We start from the raw sequence: 23,109 nt of genomic DNA on the forward strand, positions 1-23,109 counted from the left end.
AAAATTTTAACTTCCATTAATATCAGCTGAAGGGTAATACAAAAAGAAATAATTATATGCTTATATACTTATCATAAGTATATACTTATTTATTTATTTATTTATTTTTGCGGTACGCAGGCCTCTCACTGTTGTGGTCTCTCCCGTTGCGGAGCATAGGCTCTGGACGCGCAGGCTCAGTGGCTATGGCCCACGGGCCCAGCTGCTCCGCGGCATGTGGGATCTTCCCAGACCGGGGCACGAACCCGTGTCCCCTGCATTGGCAGGCGGACTCTCAACCACAGCGCAACCAGGGAAGCCCATAAACTTGATTTTTAACAGTAGACAAGGTGATAGTAGCTCAAGAGTGAAAACTTTTCCTTTTTATCCTATCCTTTATGAAGAAAAAAAATGCAGAAGGCCTCAGAGACCTTTGGGAGACCATTAAACATACCAACATATGGGAGCCCCAAAGGAGACAAAAGGAGCAGAACAAAGTATCTGAAGAAATAATGGCTGAAAACCACCCAAATCTGATGAAAAACATTATACGTCCACAAAGCTGGACAAATTTCAATAAGGATAAACGGAAAGAAATCCACACCTACAGTCATTTGCAAGATGAAGACAAAAAGAAAATCTTGAAAGCACCAAGAGAAAACTCCATATGCACAAGGAAGGGAACCTCAGTAAGATTAATAGCTGACTTCTCATCAGAAACACTGGAGGTCAGCAGGCAGTAAGATGACATATTCAAAGTGCTAAAAGAAAAACACTGCCAACTAAACTAGTCTTAAATAATAAAAGTGAAATTAAGACATTCCCAGATAAACAAAGATTAAGGGAATTCACTGCTCGCATGTCTGCCTTACAAGAAATATTAAAGGACTTCAGGTTGAAAAGAAAGGACACCAGAGGGTAACTCAAATCTATAAAAGGAAATAAAGACCACTGGGAAAGATAATTACATAAGTAAACAAAAATAACAGTATAAGTAATTTGTTTGTTCTTATCTGATTTAAAAGACAACTTCATAAAACAACCTATAAAGATATAAACTGTATGACAGTAACAGCACAAATAAGAAGGGGAAGGGAGCTAAACTAGAACAGAATTCTTATATCTATGGGAATTAAATAGTATTAACCTGAAGTAGATTGTTTTCAATTGAGATGCATGGTGTAATCCCAAGAACCACCACGAGGAAATCCATCAAGGGTATAGCGCACATTCAAAATGTACATGATGGGTTTCCCTGGTGGCGCAGTGGTTGAGAATCTGCCTGCCAATGCAGGGGACGTGGGTTTGATCCCTGGTCCGGGAAGATCCCACATACCATGAAGCAACTAAGCCCGTGAGCCACAACTACTGAGCCTGTGCTCTAGAGCCCACGAACCACAACTACTGAGCCTGTGTGCTGCAACTACTGAAGCCCGCGCGCCTAGAGCCCGTGCTCCGCAACAAGAGAAGCCACCACAGTGAGAAGCCTGCGCACCACAACCAAGAGTAGCCCCCGATCGCCACACTAGAGGAAGCCCACGTGCAGCAACAAAGACCCAATGCAGCCAAAAATAAATAAATAAAATAAATTTATAAAAAAAAAAAGTACATGAAAACAAACTAAACACTGAAAAACTCAATTTCCATATTTCTACATGTCAAAATATCTATAAATTTGATAGTAATGTAAGCTACATAGTCATAAATGGCAAAATATAAATTAATATTAATTTACTATAAAGAGAATAAATCCTTCATTTTATATTTCTTCTCTACAACTAATCCCCAGTGAAAATAGAGTGCATTACATCTAACCGGCATTTTCCCTTACACGATCAAATGCTCAATAGCCATACACAGTAATCATTTTATCCTCTGCATTAAAAACAAAAATTCTTATGCAAAAGACAAGAAATATTTTGAATAATCCTTAGTAAGATTTAGTTGATGCTTTTCATTAAATGCTTACAAATGTATATAATTAAAAATTAATGCAACAGCTCTATATGCAGAGAATGCTTTCAAGCCATAAAAAACAATGACTATTCTTTAGTGAATATACTGTAAAATGATTAAGAATTTTTAGCTTAATAAAATCAAAGAAGTATCACAACCTGAAATTTTTAAAAACTGCACACAAAGACTGCAATAACCAATTTACCTGATACTTTTGTTAGACTGATTGACACGGTTACAATTTTGCCGTCTCTTGAACCTCTGGCTTCTTCGAAGTTTTTCACTGAATTTTTGACCAATCTTAAAATCAGAAGAGATTTTCTTCATTTTTTCTTCAAATAAGGCAGACAATCTCAACGTCATACTGTAAATCTGCAAGGACATGAAAGCAAAACTAGTACTATAAAATATCTTTTAAAATATTTTTACAAGTAAAATTATAGTCATTGAGGCTACTTGTAATCTATTATATCACTGTTATAGATAAATGACTGTTCCTTACTTCATTTCCCATCGCTTCCCTGCAAGGACAGTGGAAGTATCAAATACACACTTCTCCGATGAAAAGAAAGTAATTTTAAATCAATCAACCCTAGGGTTGGTTGTATCTAGGATTTATGTCTGTATGTCAATGGTTCTCAACTGGGTTTTTCCACATCTACCTGTACAAATCCCCAAAACGCCTCCTTCTCCCAAACGTAGATAGGAAGTTGGTTGTTTTTTTTTTTTTTGAGGTACGCGGGCCTCTCACTGTTGTCACCTCTCCCGTCGCGGATCACAGGCTCCAGACGCGCAGGCTCAGCGGCCATGGCTCACGGGCCCAGCCGCTGCGCGGCATGTGGGATCTTCCCGGACCGGGGCTCGAACCCATGTCCCCTGCATCGGCAGGCTTACTCTCAACCACTGCACCACCAGGGAAGCCCCCTGGTTGGTTTTAAGGCTGCTATTTAGGCAGCAGAAAAGCAGTGTCTCCTTGGGGCAAGGGAACAAAAGCACTTCTACACTACTCTCTACTTGAAATCTGACTGCCTCTGATGCCACTTAGATTATTATTGGGAAAAAAACGATTGCTTACATCCAAAAGGAGACATTATGCCCTATAACTTTATATAAGATTGTGTTCTAATAACTTTTATAATTAAATAACATCAAATCCTCAAAAGAACAGCAATGTAATGTTGAGTGCCGCTATAAATAACTTTTTGGCACAGCTCTGTATTCACAGGAAGTACTCTTTACTCATCCACAATCATTCCTGTAAAGTAAAAATCTAATATTCAAAAGCTAAATATCAATCATTCTGGTGCATGGTAGAGGAGGGTGAAGAGACTAACACTGGGGAACCTTTAAAAAGTATGTAAAATGTATGAATTTGCCATATTCATATATATATATATATATATACACACACACACACACACACACACATATATACACACATACATATACAGGTATCCCCACTTTCAAAAACGCTACTTTCTGCCACTTCACTTTTACAAAAGACGTACTTTATTAGTACTTGTTTTCGCTAACTGAAAAAAAAATCCAAAGGAGATTTTCACTTCTATGAAAAAAGGTGAAAACAGAGTTCAGCATTTGTCTGCAGCAAGCTGTTATAGAGGTAGTGCGTACCCCAAACAGCAAGAGTAGCACCGCCAAGCTCCTTCCCCAGCAACTACACTCAGCATCTCAGCATCAGGTCACCTCAGTTTTTTGTTTGTTTGTTTTTTTAGCAACGTCCCAAACCAGAGAGATATATTTATTATGGTTGCTGAGCTTGCATTGACACGTTATCACCCCAAGTCCATCAGAACCATTAGGGTTCATTCTTGGTGTTGAATATTCTATGGGCTTTGACAAAAGTATAATGACAACAGATTTTCCCTTTCGGCACTTTGAATATGTAATTCGACAGCCTTCTGGTCAGCAAAATTCTGGCAGAGAAATCAGCTGACAGCTTTAAGGGGTATCTATTACGTTATGACTCTTTGTTTTTCTCTTGCTGTCTTTAGAATTCTCTCTTTATGCTTAGCTTTTACCATTTTAATTATGATGTGTCTTGGTGTACATCTCTTTGTGACTCATTTTGTTTAGGCAGGTCACCACAGTTTTGAACTGTATCTGTGAGCATCTGTGCTTTATCTTGATCTATTCCGTGTATCTGTTATCAAGATGTGTCCTAAGGTAGCTGGTTCTTCACCTAGAAATGGGGTATGTTCAAATACAGAAGGAAACCTATATACACATACATATAATAAGTATATGTGAAATCTGTAATCCCTCTTTATCTTTGAAGTGGTCTTTAACAGTTATTTCCAGTATTTTGTATATATATTATTCTTTTCCCTCAAATCTGAACTCTAGCATAAGTCACCAATTTTAACAGGAGTGATTTTTTTTCCTCAATCGTATTAAGTTTGAAAGCTCTGATACTCCTGAGTACCACCACTTTCATCTGAAAAATTCAATAATACATTTGAATTAAAAATAAAATTGTTTAACAAAAATGAGTGCTAAAATTATTGGTTCCTCAACATGAAAAAGGGCATGTGTGAAAAACCCACAGTTATCATTATACACAATGGTAAATGACTGAAAATCTTTCCCCCTTAGATCAGGAATGATACAAGAATGCCTGGTTTCACCACTGTTATTCAACACTGTACCTTAAATTCTACCAGAGCAATTAAACAAGAAATAAAAATAATTCAAATTGGAAAGGTAGAAGTAGAACTATCTCTGTTTGCAGATGAAATGATCCTATATATAGAAGCAATCAAAGATTCTACAAGAAAGCTATTAGTGCTAACAAATTAATCCAACTAAATTACAGAGTATGAGATTAACACACAAGAATCTGCTCTGTTTCTATACACCAACAATGAACAAGCAAAAAAGGAAATTAAGAAAGCAACTGCAGGGCTTCCCAGGTGGCACAGTGGACAGTGAGAGGCTTGCGTACCACAAAAAAAAAAAAAAAAAAAAAGAAAGCAACTGCATCTCAAATAGCATCTGAAACAATAAAATATGTGGGAATAAATTTAACCAAGGAGCTGTAAGACTCTCCACTGAAAATTACAAAACATTGCTGGAAGAAATTAGACCTAAATAAATGGAAAGACATCTGGCGTTAAAGGATAGAAAAACAGTAGTCAGGACGTCAATACTGCCCAAAGCAATCTACACATTCAATTCAATCCCTATGAAAACAGACATGGAAAAAGTCAATCCTCAAATTCATAATGAATTGCACCCCCTGAACTGCCAAAACAATCCTGAAAGAGAACAATGTAAGAGGACTCAAATTTCCTTTACTGCCAAACTTACTACTAAAGCTACAGTAAACAAAACATTATAGTACTGACACAGAGACAGACACTCATATGTATAAACCAATGGAACAGAACTGAGTTCAGAAATAAACCCATATATCTATGGCCAACTGATTTTCAAAAAGGGTGCAAGGCCATTTAATAGGGAAAGAATAGTCACTTCAACAGATGTTGCTGGGACAACTGGATTTCTACATGCAAAAGAATAAACTGGACCTCTATCTTACACCATACACAAATATTAACTCAAAATGGATCAATAGCTTACATAAGAACTAAACCATAAAACTCTTAGAAGAACACATGAGGTGAATCTTCATGACACTGAATTTGGCAGTGGATTTTTTTTAAACTATTTTGAACACTATTTCCAAACATTTGCCTCTATAAATTACTCCTTAATATATATGTTTTGTGCAAGTAGTCTTTTCCACAGTTAACACTGTCTATAAAAAATAATTATTAAAATTAGAATTAATGGGGATTCCCTGGTGGCGCAATGGTTGAGAGTCCGCCTGTCGATGCAGGGGACACGGGTTCGTGCCCCGGTCCGGGAGGATCCCACATGCCGTGGAGCGGCTGGGCCCGTGAGCCATGGCCGCTGAGCCTGCGCGTCCGGAGCCTGTGCTCCGCAATGGGAGAGGCCACAACAGTGAGAGGCCCGCGTACAAAAAAAAAAAAAAATTAGAATTAATGGGTCAAATGGCACTTAAGTTTCTGACACATATTTTTCAAATTGCTCCATAATAGTGTTGGGCATCTTACAGGCTGTGTGACGCTAAGTAGCAATGGGTTCTTAAACATGAAACCAAAAGCACAAGAAACCAAAGAAAAAAAACAGATTAATTGGACTTCATCAAAATTAAAAACTTTTCTGCATCAAAGGACATTATCAAAAGTGAAAAGACAACCTACAGACAAAATAACTGGAAAACATTCATCTGATTAGGACTTAATATCCAGAATATATTTAAAAATTCTTACAACTCAACAACAAAAGGACAAAAATCCAATTAAAAACTGGGCAAACCACTTGAATAGATATTTTTCCAAAGAAAATATACAAGTGGTCAATAACCACATGAAAAGATACTCAACATCATTAGTGTACTGACTATATTTTCTTATTTTCTGTATCATTGATGCTCTGGCATTTGGAGCCTTGATCCTGGAGAGACTACCCCATCCCAGGGCTAGTTCCCAGAGATAGCAAGTGGCTTTTTTTTGCAGGTGTACCTCTGATACAGAAAACAATCAATCCAGAGATCAAACACCTAACAAGTCTTCTTTATCAAACTCTCATACACCAAGCCAATATTCCCCCTACCCAAATCACCCCAGGGCCAGGAATCAGACATCTAGAGACCACCCCTACAAATCAAAGCTCCAATTACTACAAACTAGCCAATCCCAGACTGTTTACTCTGCCCTGCCTTGCCGTCCTGTGAAAACCCCAATCTAAGCTCTGCGCCATACTCTTCCCTTCCCTCCTCTCCCCTCTGCCTACTCATCAACCTTGTATCACACACTTCTGTTTCTAGGGATCTGTGAGTATAAACTTCTTCCTTCGTGACAATTCATGTCTGCATGTCTTACTATATCTGATTTAAATAAATTCTAGATATAATTTTTAATAAGTCATAACATAAATACAAATCAAAACTACAAGGAGATAACACTTCACAGTTACTACAATGGCTATAATTTTTTTAAAAAACACAGAAAATAACAAATTTTGGCAAGTATGTGGAGAAACTAGAATCCTCGTACATTGCCAGTGGGAATACAAAATGGTGCAGCCATTATGGAATATAGTTTGGTGGTTCCTGAAAAAGCTAAACATAGAATTACTCTATGAACCAGAAATTCCACTCTTAGATATATACCCAAGAAAACTGAGGACAAGAACTCTTACAAATACTTGGATTCCCATTAATCACAATAACCAAAAAGTAGAAACTCAAGTGTCCATCAAAAGATGAATGAGCAAAATGTCATATACCCATACAATGAAATATTATTCAGCCAAAAAAAGGAATGAAGTTCCAATACAGGCAACAACATGGATGAACCTTTAAGATACTATTTTAAGTGAAATATGCCAGACACAAAAGCCAAATATTGTGTGATTCAATTTGTACGAAATATCTACAATAGGCAAATTCAGAGGGATACAAAGTAAATTAGAGGTTACCAAGGGCTGAGGGAAAGGGAGAATGTGGAGTTACTTGCTTACTGGTGACAGAGTTGCTGTTTGGGATGATGAAAGAGTTCTGGAAATAGCAGTGATGGCTGAGCAACACTGTGAATGTAATTAATGCCAGTGAACTATACACTTAAAAATGGTTAAAATGATAAATTTTGTTTTATATATATATGTAACCACAATTTTGAAAATTTGGTAATATACTAAAGCCCACTAAATTGTGCACTTCAAATGCATGAGTTGTATGATGTATCCTCAAACATATTTTAAACAAAAGGGAAAAAGACATGAATGAAATTTATTTTCTGTCTGGAAAGAAAGTCTCCCAAATGGTGAATACTGACAACACAAGCTTGGAAAAATGTTAGACTTGTATGTTAAACTGATCCAATAAGCAATTTGGATACTGAATGCAATGAAAAGGTTCTCAGATTAAGAGAAGAATTAATGCACGCAGTCTGATAATAAGTAATGAGGGAGAAGTGAAATTAAGACAAAATGGTTAATTAGCAGTGATAGTCACTGATGATAGAGAAAGTGCTGTAACATCAAGCAAGGGCTTTATTTTAAAGTCTTACTCTCAAATTATTGCTTTTTTTTTTAATTACCCAGCACACTGGCTACAAAGGTTTATGAATATTCACTGAGAGTACGTGTATCCTTTTGTGTATTTATTATGTTTCAACAAGTTTTGAAAAGTTATCCAACATAGAACATTTGAACAAAAATTTAGGAATGTCCACTCTACTTGTGTTCTTAACTAATCAGATGGCCGATGTGTTTCTTCTTCAGATAAAAAATGTTAGTATGCCATCAGTAGTCCACGCTCACTTCAGATTTTCCTTTTCTTACTTTTAATATTCTTCCAGCCTCTATCACTAAGTTCCCAATCCACTTTTCAAGATTCCCATATGTAAGAAAACACATTTTTCTCACTCTATACATCAAATACAAATTTGTTCATTTTTCACTGGTGTCCTCACTCGCACCAACACTCTTCTGTTTATAAAACTTGAGGAAAGCGGAACAGTGTCACAAGGAAATGATGTTTCCTAAGCAGATGCCTGGGCAGTGGCACTCTATGCTTAACAGTGGTTTTACTCTACTCACTGATCTTTTATGCTCCCACCTCTACCAAACACTAGAAAATTACCATCTACACAGATCACACGTACTTTTTTTCTTTTTTATAAACCACTTTTAAAATTACCTTTGATCTTTTATTTGGTGTATATGCTTTTGCATTGCTAAATATCAACCGGATGTCTTTGCAAAATTCCAAAGGGCTGTCATAATTTCCCGCTTCTAAAGTTTCCCTTACTGTTCCAAAATCCATTGGAGTATCTATAATATCTCGGTAATCCTAGGTTTTAAAAACAATAATTAGTTCAAAGATTCGATTCCTGTTTTTAGAAATGTAAGTGCATCAAATCTCTAAAATATTCAAAATGACAGAAGAAAAAAGGGTACAAGGATCTTAAGAATCAACAATAATTTTAAAGAAGACATCCAAACATGTGGACAAGAAATATAACAAAATTATATACTTGGCAGCAAGATATGAAATTGTTTTTATTTCCTTCTTTATACCCTTCTATAATTTCTAAGCTTCCTACAGTAAATTTGTGCTTTCTAATTTTTTTTTTTTTTTAGGTCATTTTCCATTTCCCTATTAGAAAGTAAAGACAGACACTTTTAACCAATTCATAGTTTTCCTGGGGCTGGGCCTACTAATCCTCCAATTATATTACGTAACACTGGTTAACTACGTCTTAACCCAAGTTACAAGGGTGTCTATTAATTCAAGAAAACTGTGTAAAACAACTCTTCCACAGCTGAATTAGTGGTCAGAGACAAAGTTAACAGGAAGCCTAGTCATCTTACTTTTTGGTTGCTGGGGGTTTTTTCTTTCTTTTTTTTTTGGGCCATGCCACGTGGCTTGCAGGATCTCAGTTCCCCGACCAGGGATTGAAGCCGGGTCACGGTAGTGAAAAACCCAGAATCTTAACCACTAGGCCACCAGGGAATTCTAGACATCTTACTTTTTAATTTGAATACCTCTATCCCAATCTCCTCTACACCAACAAGAAAAGCCCCAAACATTCAAATAATGACAACTTACTGGATATTCAACCAAATCAACAGGTTGTCTAAATGGTTCAGAATCTTCACATTGAAATATTAAGTTCACTAGTTCCTTACACTGTTTCTTCCAGTTGCTTTCAACATAATTGGTTGCTTTGATGCTCCTTGTTTTCCAATCATGAACCTAAAAATACATTCATAACATTAAAAGTTTTTTCAATCTTGGAAAAGCCACACTATGGTATGATATAGTATAATGGTAAGAATGCAACTGAGCTGTTGTCTTCTGTATTATGTCATAATATGTCATTACATGATTTTCTATCTACTTGGGGAAAAAAATCCACTTTTTTAAAAAACCCAGTGTCACATCTGTTACTCTAAAAACATTTTCATTCCACCACTTACCTCCTAAGTTTAGAAAATGTTCTCACAGAACATGAAGTATTACAATGGATAATGCAGTAGGCAGAATAATGCTCCCGAACACGTGTACATCTTAGTCCCAAGAACCTGTGACTATGGCAAAAGGGATTCTGCAGATATGACTAAAAGAGTAGATAGACTTTGAGATGGGGAGACAGTCCTGGATTATCAGGGTGGGCCCAATGTAATCACAAGGGTCCTCATACAAGGGAGGCAGAAGAGTCAGAGGCAGACTGGAAGATGCTATGCTGCTGACTTGAAGATGCAAGGGGACCATGAGGCTCCAGAAGCTGGAAAATGGAAGGAAATGAATTCTACCCTAGAGTTTCCAGAAAGGAACACAGCTATGCTGACACCTTGACTTTAGTCCAGTGAGACCCATGCCAAACTTCTAATCCACAGAACTACAAGGTATTTTTATTGCTTAAGGCACTAGATTTATAATTTGCTACAGCAATCACGACAAATACTAAACAGATACTAAATACTTAGAAGTCTGTTTAGAAATGAAATTATATGAAAATGGTAATAATTCAAATCTTAACTTTTCATTGTTATTTGAGGCAGCATATTATGAAAATTGATGTGATAAACAGCTTAAATTTAAGCATTTGAATGAAATATAAGATAACACTATTAAGCATTTTCCAATTAATAAGCTTTACTTTTAATTAACATTTACATAAGAGCTTCAAGAACTGCTGATGACACCACAATTTTAACTACCCAATATCCAAAGCTTATTTCCCACTTTGTTCTCCCCTATCCTCCCAACAAATCCTCATTTTTAAAAAAGGTTCAGTCACCAAATCCTAGTTAATTTTCCCATTAAAAGGTCTCATCTTCTTTCCTTCCTCTCTATTGCAGGCCAACACTATTCTTTTGTTTTTCTTTTTTAATGGCCACGCCACTGTGCGCTTGTGGGATCTTAGTTCCCTGACCAGGGACTGAACCCGAGCCCTCGGCAGTGAAAGTGCGGAGTCCTAACTGGACCGCAAGGGAATTCCCAGCCAGCACTATTCTTGACTAAGTTTCCCACCTTTTCTCTGAGATTCTTGCAATGAACTCCTAACTTTAATACAAATCTATCTAACTTTAATCAAAATCTGTTTTGGCTATGGAATTGACTCTCTACTGTAAATTTAAAAGAAATCTTTGGTTTACAATATCACCATAATCTGCTCCCAACGTAACAGCCAGACGCAACCACTTTGCTCACTCCAAAATTCAACCCCTACGCCAGTCAGGCCAATGCTCTCAGTAGCCCACTGACATGCCACACTTTCCTACTTTTTTAGCTTGAATCATAATAACCCTTACTTTTCAAGTGTCCTCTTCTTACTCTATCTCATTCTGAGGACACAGTCCAAATCCCAACCCTTCCACTAAACCTTACCTAGCCATCCACCTTACAGTGATTTCTCCCATTTCTCTTATAAAATATTCAATATCAATATCAATGTAACTTTTCAAAGACAACACCTAAAATCTTATGTTGATTTGAAAACACAGAGTAAATAAACAACTAAGGTTAATCACACAAATTAACTTACTCTCCTTCTTCCAGAAGATGTTTTAGGAAGATCACTATCATCCTAGGAATAAAAATCAGAGCATTTTAAGTGTTAATATTTTCATTAGATATGCAATAATCTTAGCATATCAAAGACATTAGGTTTACGAGGGTTATAACTTGTTAACAAAATCTCAAAATACAGAATATCAGATGGTCTTTGTGGCACTCACCCTCCAAGAAACCAACCCTTATTCTTATTCTTAATAACCATTTACATTCCCTAACGTAAACATGCACTAAATCCAAAATATAGCTATAAAAAGTTGCCGTGTGCATGTCCACAGAAGACATGCCCAAGGAGCTTTAAATTTGTGTTTTTACCTCTTCCATAAAACTCAGAAGAGTCTCCCACAGATTCCTACATTTTGTACGCTACACATTTTCTTATTCCCTAAGTCACATATTAGCATCCCCATTTTTATTCCAATGAAAATCAGTGAACTACAATGATAGTCTGTGTAGAAACTGACACCACACTGTTTTTAAAAAAATATCCTTCCTGCAACTCCATACAACAACCTGATTTTCTCTGAAGTGAAATTACACAACATCAATGGTATCTGCCTTTACTTACACTTCAACACCATATTGAGTGAAGGATTTTAGGGTACTTACAGCATGGTAAAGTTCATTAGTTTTTAATTACAATTAAATCCAACTCTCAGATACTGATTTTTTTTTTTTTGGCTGTGCCACATGGCTTGTGGAATTCCAGTTCTCCAAACAGGGATTGAACCCAGGCCACGGCAGTGAAAACACCAAGTCCTAACCACTGGACTGCCAGGGAATTCCCTCAGATGCTGATTTTACCAAAAACATATCCAAGGTACTTCTTATAATACACCTTTCTCTATCTCAAATTTGGAAAGAGAATATATTCCACACCTAAGTTAATTCACTTAGACATAACTTGTTTATTTAATATCAATTATTGGCTATTACCTCATTGATGATCTAGATAATTTTAAAATGTAGTTTCATCAAGTGCCCTATTTTCATAGTTCATTGGAATATAGCAAGAATTGATTTAGGTAACCAACGTTTTCTACTTCACTCTTCATTCTAAGTTATCATTTGAAATTAACAAAAATCATTATAAAATTGACAAACTTCATACCAAATCCCCGGCATTTTGCTCATCATTTTCAGAAGTGTTAGAAAGTTCTGAGATATTTGTACAGTCTTGACTCCTAAAAGACAATTTTTTAATTTAACAGTATGCAAATGTAGTCCCTGTCTCCAAATATTCAAACTACAGATTAAGATACAAACAGTTCCCCAACTATGCAAACAGTTCCTATGCACACCTAATTTCAAGCAGTAGAATATCAGGTTTTTACTCTATCCTCTGTGGAAACAACTGACCATACTAGAACACTGAAAGTTAATTTTTTTTTCAATTTAAGTGTGTACAGAAATACTATATGTATAGCCTCAACTGGATGAATACACGGATGAGTTCTTCAAAGTTATCACCACTAGTAATATTTGTACAGTGAGTACCAGGAAAATGGTTGATTTGAGATAAAAAAGAATAGAAGCAAAAAAGGAAGTAAAAACTAAAATAAATTATATCTTAACCTCACTGTAAACACAGCAGAAGAAAGAATCATAAAATAGGGGTATCTAGACACAACGGAGATGAAAATGGGTATGTGACCTTCCTGAAGTAGAAAGAAGAAACTTTGGGAGGAGAGGCAATAAGTTTGAGTCCTCCAGACATCAGACAGATTCAGCCCAGGAGAGTGAAACAGCTGCAATCAGTTATTCCCCAGTTTGTAGCCAGATACTGAAAATGATGTCAGAGTTTATAAATTATCTCCTCCAGTATATAATTCTTTCAAAGAATTTTTATAACTGGGGGAAAGGCATACAAGGTCATATAGCAAAATCATTCATTTTAAAGGAAAGAGGCTGAGTAATGTGTGCAAAGTCACCCAGAAAATTTCACCAGAACAGATTAGGTTAGAACCTGGATCTCAACCTGCAGGTCAGTTTTCATCCTACTAGTCCAAATCGATTTCCAAATGCAAGAAAAGTGTGGAATATTCACAGGATACAATCCAAAACAGATTAAAACTCAATCTAATCATGAGAAAATATCAGACGAGCCAAATTAATTACACACTACAAAATAAGTGTCCAGCACTCATTAAAAAATGATGAAGTGATAAAAGAAAGGAAAGACTAGAGAACAGATTAAAAGAGACTAAGAAAACAAAACAGTGAATGCAGTGGGAATTCTGGATTGGATCCTGAAACAGAAAAAAACATTGATGTAAAAGCTGATGAAATCCAGATAAATTCTACACTTTAGTCAATAGTACTGTATCAAGGATAATTTCTTAACACTTCATAAGGACACCACAGTTGTGTAAAATGTTAACCTAAGGGGAAAACAGGTGAAGGGTATATGTATACATAGGGCAACTCTCTGTAGTATAAAATTATTTCAAAATTTTTAAAAATAGAAAAAATTGGACTATTCAATTTCTCATTCCTTTACCTAAATTACAATCACAAAAGAAGAAATGTAAAGAAATGTCATTTAATGTAACACATTAAAAGGGTATAATTCAGAGAGCACAAATTAAGAACTGGATAGTTTTAAGAGCACAATATGCAAAGGCACTTTTCCACAACATCTATAATATGAGGTCACTTACTTGATAAATTTCAAAAGCTGGTCAGTTATCTTCTTAGCTGATCTTGCAATTACACTCTCAGGTTCATTAAATGTTCTGGCATTATGTTCTATATATCTGACTTCCCAAACTAATGCAGATAGCCTCCTTCAAAGTAAAAAACAGGCAATTTAGGGCTTAAAAAATGAAAAGACAGAAACCAAGTAAAAAAACCCAGCATGTTAAGCCAGCATGATATATTAATTAAACCGTAAGTGTAAAGTTATAATGAATAACTTTCTAATACTGTCAACTTGATCACAGTCATAAGCAATTATACTGGAAGCTGAACTGCAGAGAATACATTTAAGGACTGAAAGTCGTAACAGATCACTTAATCACATCCAGAAAACCAAAAGGGCAACCCTCCCTTTTCACACTGCCTATAGGTATATTTGAAGCTACTGAGACTCAATGAAGAAAATGTGTTAAATACCATCAATCCTAAGAAAGTCAATCTGACTATAAACTCACAAACTGGTTTCTGAACGAATGCACTACAGAGGTAAATTAACATCAACAATGTGAACTCAAGAAGTCAGTTTTTTGTAAAGATAATTTCTCAAAGCAGCTGAATCATACAGAATACCATCACCTGCTTTAAAAAAAAAAAAAAAATCACTGAGAATGGGAAATTTTATAGTTTTCAAAGCTCTAGAAGCCAGAGATAAAAAGTTGATGACTCTGGGGATTTAATCTTTCAAAGGCCAAAGTCATTATTAACTAAATTTTATATTTAAATGGAGCAGCTTTTGCAAGAAAAACAGACTACTAAAGACTGAGGAATGAAACGTGGTACTTCTCCTTATCCAGGTTCTATCCATACCTACCCACAGGCATCTAACACACTGTCTTACACAGGACCAAGAAATGACTATAACAAAAGAAGAGAATGAAACAGAAAATAATGTCAATCAGCCCCCACTCCACCACTGTCACTATCAGCCACCATTACCTCTGTTAACTCTACCTGGTTAACTGGCCAAATATCTTTTCAAATTTTTTTTAAAGTAGGTTTCTACTGACCTGTAAAATCGATTAACAAGTCTCATTCGAATTGTGTACAGATCAGTTGGATAGGCCACTACAGTACAGTACTTTGGATATGTACACAGATCAACTGGACCTGCAAAAGCTGCTGCTATATCTGTAATGGCAGAAGGAAGAATTTTCATCAAGAAATTCATTACCTCTAAGTGATATTTCTCTACAAATCATTCATAAAACAGAACTACAATTAGCACTACAGGCTTACCCAAAAAGTAATAAATACAAATTGTAATAAAGAACACAACCACAATTATGCTACTGTTTTAAAATACTTTTGTGGAAAAGAATCTTGAACATAAACTTGTCACCGTAAAAAAACTTACCAAGATTCAAAAGTTGATCTATACCACTAATAATTCGTTCACATTCTTCATCTCTCGATTTCTGACCCCATTCACCATCTTGGGGTTTGTAGAGCAATTTCTCTAGCTCATCTGAAGTGACAGAAATACTGGCTCCTAATTCTTCAGGTGGATCAACTATGAGTCCATCAAAAAAGAAAAAAAAAATCAAACCAAACTAAATATACACTATATTTAAATTCAGTTGTCCAAGTTCACATACAAGTTACTAATCAAAGGAAAAAGAAGTTACTTTATAGCAGAAAAACCTGGCAGACACCACCTGAATTAAATGATTAAAGTTAATATTCCCAGTAACAGGACAAACTGCTATCACGTGCCTCCTGATATGATGCACTGAGAAAGACACAACGTCACTTCTCTGACACTCTTGCCAAATATGCAAACTCTGGACTTAATCATGAAATATATCAGACAAACGCAAACTGAGGGAAATTCTGCAAAGTGGCCAGTGCTCTTCAGAAGTGTCATGGTCATGAAAGATAATGGAAAGATTCAGGGATTCCAGACTAAAGGAGACGAAGAAGACATGGCAATGAAATTCAATGTGTGAAAGAACATTAGGACCATGGTCAAAATTTGAAAAAGGTCTATAAGATTAGAATTGTATCAATGGTATTTCCTGATTTTGATAAATGCACTATACTTGTGTTACGATGTTAACATTTGAGAAAATTGGGTGTTCAGAAATTCTTCGTACTCTTTTTGTAATATTCTTAAGTTTGAAATTATTTCAAAATGAAATGTTTAAAAAGTGCAGTAAAAATTGATAATGGAAGAGTATGCACATTTTTAAAAAGAAAAAGAGGCAATGTAAATATTCAGAGAATAGTTTCTTGAAAACTATTTTTTTAAAAAAGAAAAATGTCAACAGAAAGAAGACAAACGTATCAATCTAACAATCTGATAGGTAAAACGATGTTTTAATATTTTAAATTATTTAAAATATTATTATTTTAATATACCTTTCCGAGACTGATAATGCAAATGAGCTTTTCTTCATATGCTTCCAAATTTATTTTTCTGCCTGTTCATGTCTTTTGACAACTCTTCTAAAGACTTATTGGCCTCATTAACATGTAAAATCTCTTTATGCAAGTGCTTTTATTGATTTGGTATCGTTTACAAAGCGGCAGCTATAACTAGCAGTTAAAAGCACAGGTTGGTGCCAGATGGCTTAGGCTAGAATCCAAACTCCTATCCTTTTTAGAGGTGTGTGACTTAGCTAAGTTACTGAAAACGCTCTGAGCCTGAGTTCCTTCATCTGTAAAATTAATAATAGAGCATCACCTCAGAGTAAGAGTAAATGAATCGATACATATGAAGTTCTTAGCAGCAGAGTAAGACCTCAAAAAAATGTTGGTTTTCACTTATCTATGTATGTTTTATACAACGCAAAATGTCATTTCATATTGCTAAGTGTAGTTATTTAGAAAACATTTTTTTGAAAAACACTCCTTAGTGGGAAGCAGCCGCATAGCACAGGGAGATCAGCTCAGTGCTTTGTGATCACCTAGAGGGGTGGCAAAGGGAGGGTGGGAGGGAGACGCAAAAGAGAGGAGATATGGGGATATATGTATCTGTATAGCTGATTCACTTTGTTATACAGCAGAAACTAACACACCATTGTAAAGCAATTATACTCCAATAAAGATGTTAAAAAAAAAACAAAAAGAGGAAAAAAAAGGAAAAACTCCTTATTTCCAAAGTAAAGCAAGGCAACAGTTGATGGAGATATGTCAGAGAATAAAACACAAAGGGGGCTCCCCTGGTGGCACAGTGGTTGAGAGTCCGCCTGCCGATGCAGGGGACACGGGTTCGTGCCCCGGTCCGGGAGGATCCCACGTGCCGCGGAGCGGCTGGGCCCGTGAGCCATGGCCGCTGAGCCTGCGCGTCCGGAGACTGTGCTCCGCAATGGGAGAGGCCACAACAGTGAGAGGCCTGCGTACCAAAAAAAAAAAAAAACACAAAGGAAAAAGGGCTTGACCCTTAAGGCAGACACAAGCAAAAAACACAGGGCAAAGATTTCATGTGTCAAAAATGGTGGATGTGGAAGGACACAAGTTCTTGCATGTTTTTATGCTGAATCAACACTAATATAAAAGAAAGCTTGATGGTGGAGAGATGGGAGCCAACAGATATACAGGGTACCCCTTCAAAAAGTTCAACAAGAGTGAAGTAATTCAGTAGCAAAATGTTCAAGAAAATGAAATGAAAGCTGTTTTAAGGTATAAGACACAAATCCAAACTTGAATGGAGATAGGAAGGAGGAAACTAAAATTGTTGGAGGGAATGAACTAAGTGTAAATACCAGGTCCAAGAGAAGTTCAAAGGAGTGGGACAGCAAGCACTGGAGAAGATACGGCCTTTGGAACAAAGAACTCTACTTCTCAGACAAGTTGAGGTAATGCAAAAGACAGAAGTCAGGTTAGAGCTCTTCTCTGAAGAAAGAACAAGGGTAAAAGAATAAGGATGAGGAAAGAGAAATGGAGGCTAAGTGAAGGAGATCAAGAAGAGACTAAAGCACAATTACATGAGAAATGACAGTTGGTGACTAAGATATAGCGAGCAACAAGCTGGAAACAGGATAAGAATTAAGAAGCCAGATACACATAATTCTGTTCACTTGTTTTAGTAAAGCTCAGTTACCATAAATTTAAAAATGTTTCTCAAAGACCACAAATGTGCTCTATGTGCATTAGTAACATAAAAACTTGAAAATGTATTTTCATTGTTTAAAAATTACATACCATTATCAGGTATTGGTTCCATGTCCCATGGGCTAAGTTTTTCAATTTCAGTATTGTCCCACCTGTTAAAACCAAAAAAAAGTCTGGTTAGCCCTTCATAAAGACAATTGATAGCACGTATAAAATAGATAACTAATGAGAACACTGTGTACAGCACAAGGAGCTCTACTCAATGCTCTGTGGTGACCTACATGGGGAGGAAATCCAAAAAAGAGGAGATATATGTATAGTTGATTCACTTTGCTGTACAGCAGAAACTAACACAACATTGTAAAGCAACTATACTCCAATAAAAAATAAAAAATAGGGGCTTCCCTGGTGGCGCAGTGGTTGAGAGACCGCCTGCCGATGCAGGGGACGCGGGTTCGTGCCCCGGTCCGGGAGGATCCCACGTGCCGCGGAGTGGCTGGGCCTGTGAGCCATGGCCGCTGGGCCTGCGCGTCCGGAGCCTGTGCTCCACAACGGGACAGGCCACAGCAGTGAGAGGCCCGCGTATCACAAAAAAAATAAATAAATAAAAAATAAACCTGTGGCTAATAACTAGGTACCCACTACAAGAGTAAACAAAAAGATAGAAAATGCAAAAATTAACCTCACTGTAGCAGTAAGTTTAAATAGTATGGTTTTTTTCGAATAGATTATAACAAACAAGTATAAAAATGTATGGTGGATTCAAGGACAAAACCAGAAATGCTGTGTGGCCTGTACCCAGGGTAAGTGAAGAAAGATAGTGTGAAGGCCTTGAATGCCACACTTCAGAATGTGGACTTTGTTTCCACAGCCAATGGAAAGGCAGCAAAGACTTTTTTTGAACAAGGGAAATGAAGTAACATGTGCTCCTGAACAATGATCCTGCAATATTGGGTTGAGGAAATATTAGGAGGCTACAAAAAAGGTCCCAGGGAAGCAAGCAGAACCTGTACCAAGGCGGGTACTAGTAACAGAGGCATTCTAGAGAGATGCTGCAAAGGTGAGACTGACGTGACTTAACAACGAACTCAATGGTGTTTTCTTTAACCTGAAACACGTCATTCATACCACAACCTGCCGCAGCGAACAAATGGTTGCAGATGACTGGTTTTCATCTGCATACATACCTAACAATGTAACACTGGAAATGACTATCAGGGTACTGTGGCTGATACGGCTCTTGACTCAGCACCGTTCCAAACCACCAAGCATCGTCAATGATAGAACGAAACCTGTCACCTATAAGAGAGACGACCAAGTCTGAGACATCAATTTGCTAACATTAACATTTTTAACTTACAAAATACCTATGACAGATAAAACAAATCAAATAATATTTTTATCTTAAACTTAGCCATTCTTCACCACTTACCTGCAATCTTTAGTGATAAAACATACGTGAAAAAGACATAGTACTACACTCGGCAATTTACCAAAGGTATAAAACCATATAATATAATTGATGAAAACGGTTTATGACTAGGTTCCATTATTTAATGGATCCAAATGCCCACTCCAAAATAAGTTCTATTACAAAGAAAAAAATTTAACAAAACTCAAAAATCTTTTACAACGATGTATACAAATCAATAAATATTTAATAAGCATACTAAATGTACTTATGAAATATGTAACTTTTCCTGACTAAAACAAGTTATAAACGTATGATCAGAAGTTAATCCATGATTCTTCTAAAGTTGCTGCTATATAAATATCTCCACATAAAACGGTGTTCTAATTCTTAAGATCTCATAATAAAAATCAGGTCTAAATGTACCCTTAAAAATACGTATTTATTATTTAAAAGATTTAAACATCCACATACCCCATTATCTCAGCATAATATAAAAGCAGACAAGCAGAGCTTAGGAGAGCTCCCTATACAAACCAAAGTAACTGGAAAGAATACTTCAACTGACTTCAGTGATTTTAGATTATACATATACATTTCTAAATATATTCTATAACTGTTAACAACTTCTAGAGAAAGAAACTGTATTCGATCTTTGTTTTACATATATTACAAAAGAAACACAGACTGCTGTAATAACCCTATCTCCTCCTTCCCATCCATCCCATCATTTTCAAAACAAAATCAATATGAAAAAAAGTTACTTATCCTTCATTAATAATTCTTTGGTAGATTAACAATTCCTTCTTTAAGAAAAGTTTTACAGAAATAGTATCAATCAAAATTAAAGCTACATATCACTCCCAAGAAAGAGAATATTCCCCACAAATGGTCTTGACTAAAGAAAGTATGCTTTCAATAAATTCTGTAAAACTGAAAAAAATAGCAATATCACAACTATTGGAGCTACATGTTTTGAGGTTAATATATTTTCAAATTTATATAAACATGATCTTTAAGTATATTTTACTTCAAAATCATTAGAAACCCATAAGCCCCTCATCCCACCACCCTTCTACCATTAATAAAATTCAACTTTTGACAGTATTTCATTAATACAGATATTCCAAAACACTTTAACTTTAAAAAGACGTCTTAATAAATTTTAACAACAAACCTTTTTAATAGAAGGAATATACCAAAATTTTGATGTAACACCAGGATTGCTGTCCAATTCTATAATGTAAATAACCTAATTTAACAAATATCAATTATAATATTTGTTACAATAAGTATCACTGTAATAATAACAAATCCAGGGGCTTCATTTTGAGAAACCTAATACAAAAATATATGGTTACTAAGTGAGCCAGTCTTTGACACCAAGAATTAGTTAGGTAATATTTTTCTTCCCTATTTATCTATCATTAGAATACTTTCAGTTGAGATAAAAATAGTTCTTTGGTATAAGACTAAAAACTTTAACTTAAAAGGAGGCTTAAAAAATTCATTTTCTCATGGTAAAAATGGGCATTTCTATTCCATTAAGATTTTTCAAATAAACCTATTTTGGCTAGTCAAAAGCAGGATAAACATCTGCTCAGTAAAAAGTTCTCACAAGCAACTTCCTATAATAACTGCTCAAACTTCAGCAGAAGAGGTAAGATTTTTATGGGGGAGCAAAAACAAATTAATTAGCATAGAAGATATGATACAATAATTTCACAACCTCAAAAATAAAACAAAACCCACCAAATTACAAGGGGCAGTCAGGAATCAATCTCTAGCATTTACTTGTAGAGAATCGAGGTTAAGAAATCTTTTTGAATGGGTATGTTGGTAGAACAAAATGAGAGCTTCTAATTTACACATCATGGGGGTTGAAAACCAGACTGGCTAGGAAACTATAAAGTTCTTTGGAACTTGGCTGTACAACATTAACTTCTACATACTCCAGCTGTTTGGTTTGTTTTTTATTTTGTTCTGTTTTGTCTTTGGTGGCTAAATGCTTCTCTTCAAGAAAACTTTCCTTTACACCTCCAGTCCCCAAAATAACCCTGATTACTTGTGTGGACATTACCATTAAAAATAGTGTACTAAAAAAAAAAGTCTACTAAGAGCAGCCACACTCTCCGATAAGATTTCGTTTCAAATAGGGACAACTCAGGGAATTTATTTACCTGTTTCTACTGCCTGCAGAAAAAGGCTGCAGGAATTACGAAAATTAATGAGGTCTGAACATCATTTATGAATGTGTACACCAGCTGACACAGCCTAGGTAGAACTCAGTATTTCACTAAAATTGATAAAAGGAGAATGACTTTTCATTCTCCTAGGTGACTAAAGTCAAACTCAATACATGAGCTCCCCGGACAGCATTACATACTGGAAAGTAATACATATACACCTGTGAAATAACTATTACAGTTGCTGGCCTAATTACAGTCATCAATTATATCCTGAGGAGATTAATAACCTACACAAGTCTAAGCAAGTGAGCCTACCAGCCTGCCTTAAATAGTCACCATGAAAACCACACTGAAACCACATTCAAAAAGCCACATTCAAAAGTTAGTGCCCACCTTTAGGTGATTTTATTTTTTCTGTCGACCCATACAATGCATGGTTATAAAGCGTTAAGTTTTACACAAATTTTTTATGTTTTAAAGGAATGGTTACCTCAAGTCAACCTATTTAAGTCTGGGTTGATATGATTATCAAAGGTAAGATATTCTGGCATACCGGAACATTATTGTGTTATTTTTCAAATTTCTTATTGTTTTACATTACAGGTAATTTTGTTAATTATACCAGTGTCACATTAAAGATGGAAGTAATGCAGTGTGGACAAGTCTGAAAGGAAATAGAAGGTCTATTCCAGGAGTAAGAAATCATGCTTCCAAAATGTCACATACCATACCAAGCCCTAAGCAAAATATACTTAGCAGTCTTATATTTCTTTCCAGAATTTACATGTTTGCATCCACCATAATAAGCAGCACCACAACCAAAATATTTAGAGCAATAAAATGAGAGATTCATTTCTCAGGGTATATAAAATTCAGTAAGGACAGACTTACAAGACTGCCAGTTCCTCTGTCTTGCTTCATCGTAAAATTGACGCAATACAAGAAAGTCAATAACATCTGGCATATCATGATATCTAAACAAAAATAAAAGACTGTTAAATTTCCTGCACAACAGGTTATAGTCTAGAGCAGCAATGTCCAAAAGAAATACAATGGGAGCCACATATGTAATATTTAATTTTTGACTAGCCTTATTAAAGTAAAAAGAAACCAGTGAAATAAATCTTAATAGTGTATTTTATTTAACCCAATATATCCTAAATATTGTTTCACCACATAATCAATACAAAACA

The 23,109-nt window shown here is 35.8% G+C and overlaps 1 protein-coding gene across 2 annotated transcripts in view; it reads right to left on the reverse strand.

Moving 5' to 3' along the window:
- Nucleotides 1–23,109, reverse strand: part of BRWD1 (bromodomain and WD repeat domain containing 1) — a 122,066-nt gene that overhangs the window by 15,175 nt on the left and 83,782 nt on the right. For both annotated transcript variants that reach the window (XM_067739508.1, XM_067739509.1), the window contains 11 exons: nt 22,808–22,890; nt 19,504–19,615; nt 18,407–18,468; nt 15,618–15,773; nt 15,271–15,391; nt 14,227–14,352; nt 12,678–12,750; nt 11,538–11,579; nt 9,596–9,742; nt 8,684–8,836; nt 2,141–2,307 (listed from right to left, as the gene is read on the reverse strand). In XM_067739508.1, coding sequence (XP_067595609.1) covers nt 2,141–2,307; nt 8,684–8,836; nt 9,596–9,742; nt 11,538–11,579; nt 12,678–12,750; nt 14,227–14,352; nt 15,271–15,391; nt 15,618–15,773; nt 18,407–18,468; nt 19,504–19,615; nt 22,808–22,890 — 1,242 coding nt within the window. The remainder of the gene's footprint in view (nt 1–2,140; nt 2,308–8,683; nt 8,837–9,595; nt 9,743–11,537; nt 11,580–12,677; nt 12,751–14,226; nt 14,353–15,270; nt 15,392–15,617; nt 15,774–18,406; nt 18,469–19,503; nt 19,616–22,807; nt 22,891–23,109) is intronic.

This window comes from Pseudorca crassidens, chromosome 5, assembly GCF_039906515.1.
Source record: "Pseudorca crassidens isolate mPseCra1 chromosome 5, mPseCra1.hap1, whole genome shotgun sequence".
NCBI classification, from domain to species: domain Eukaryota; kingdom Metazoa; phylum Chordata; class Mammalia; order Artiodactyla; family Delphinidae; genus Pseudorca; species Pseudorca crassidens.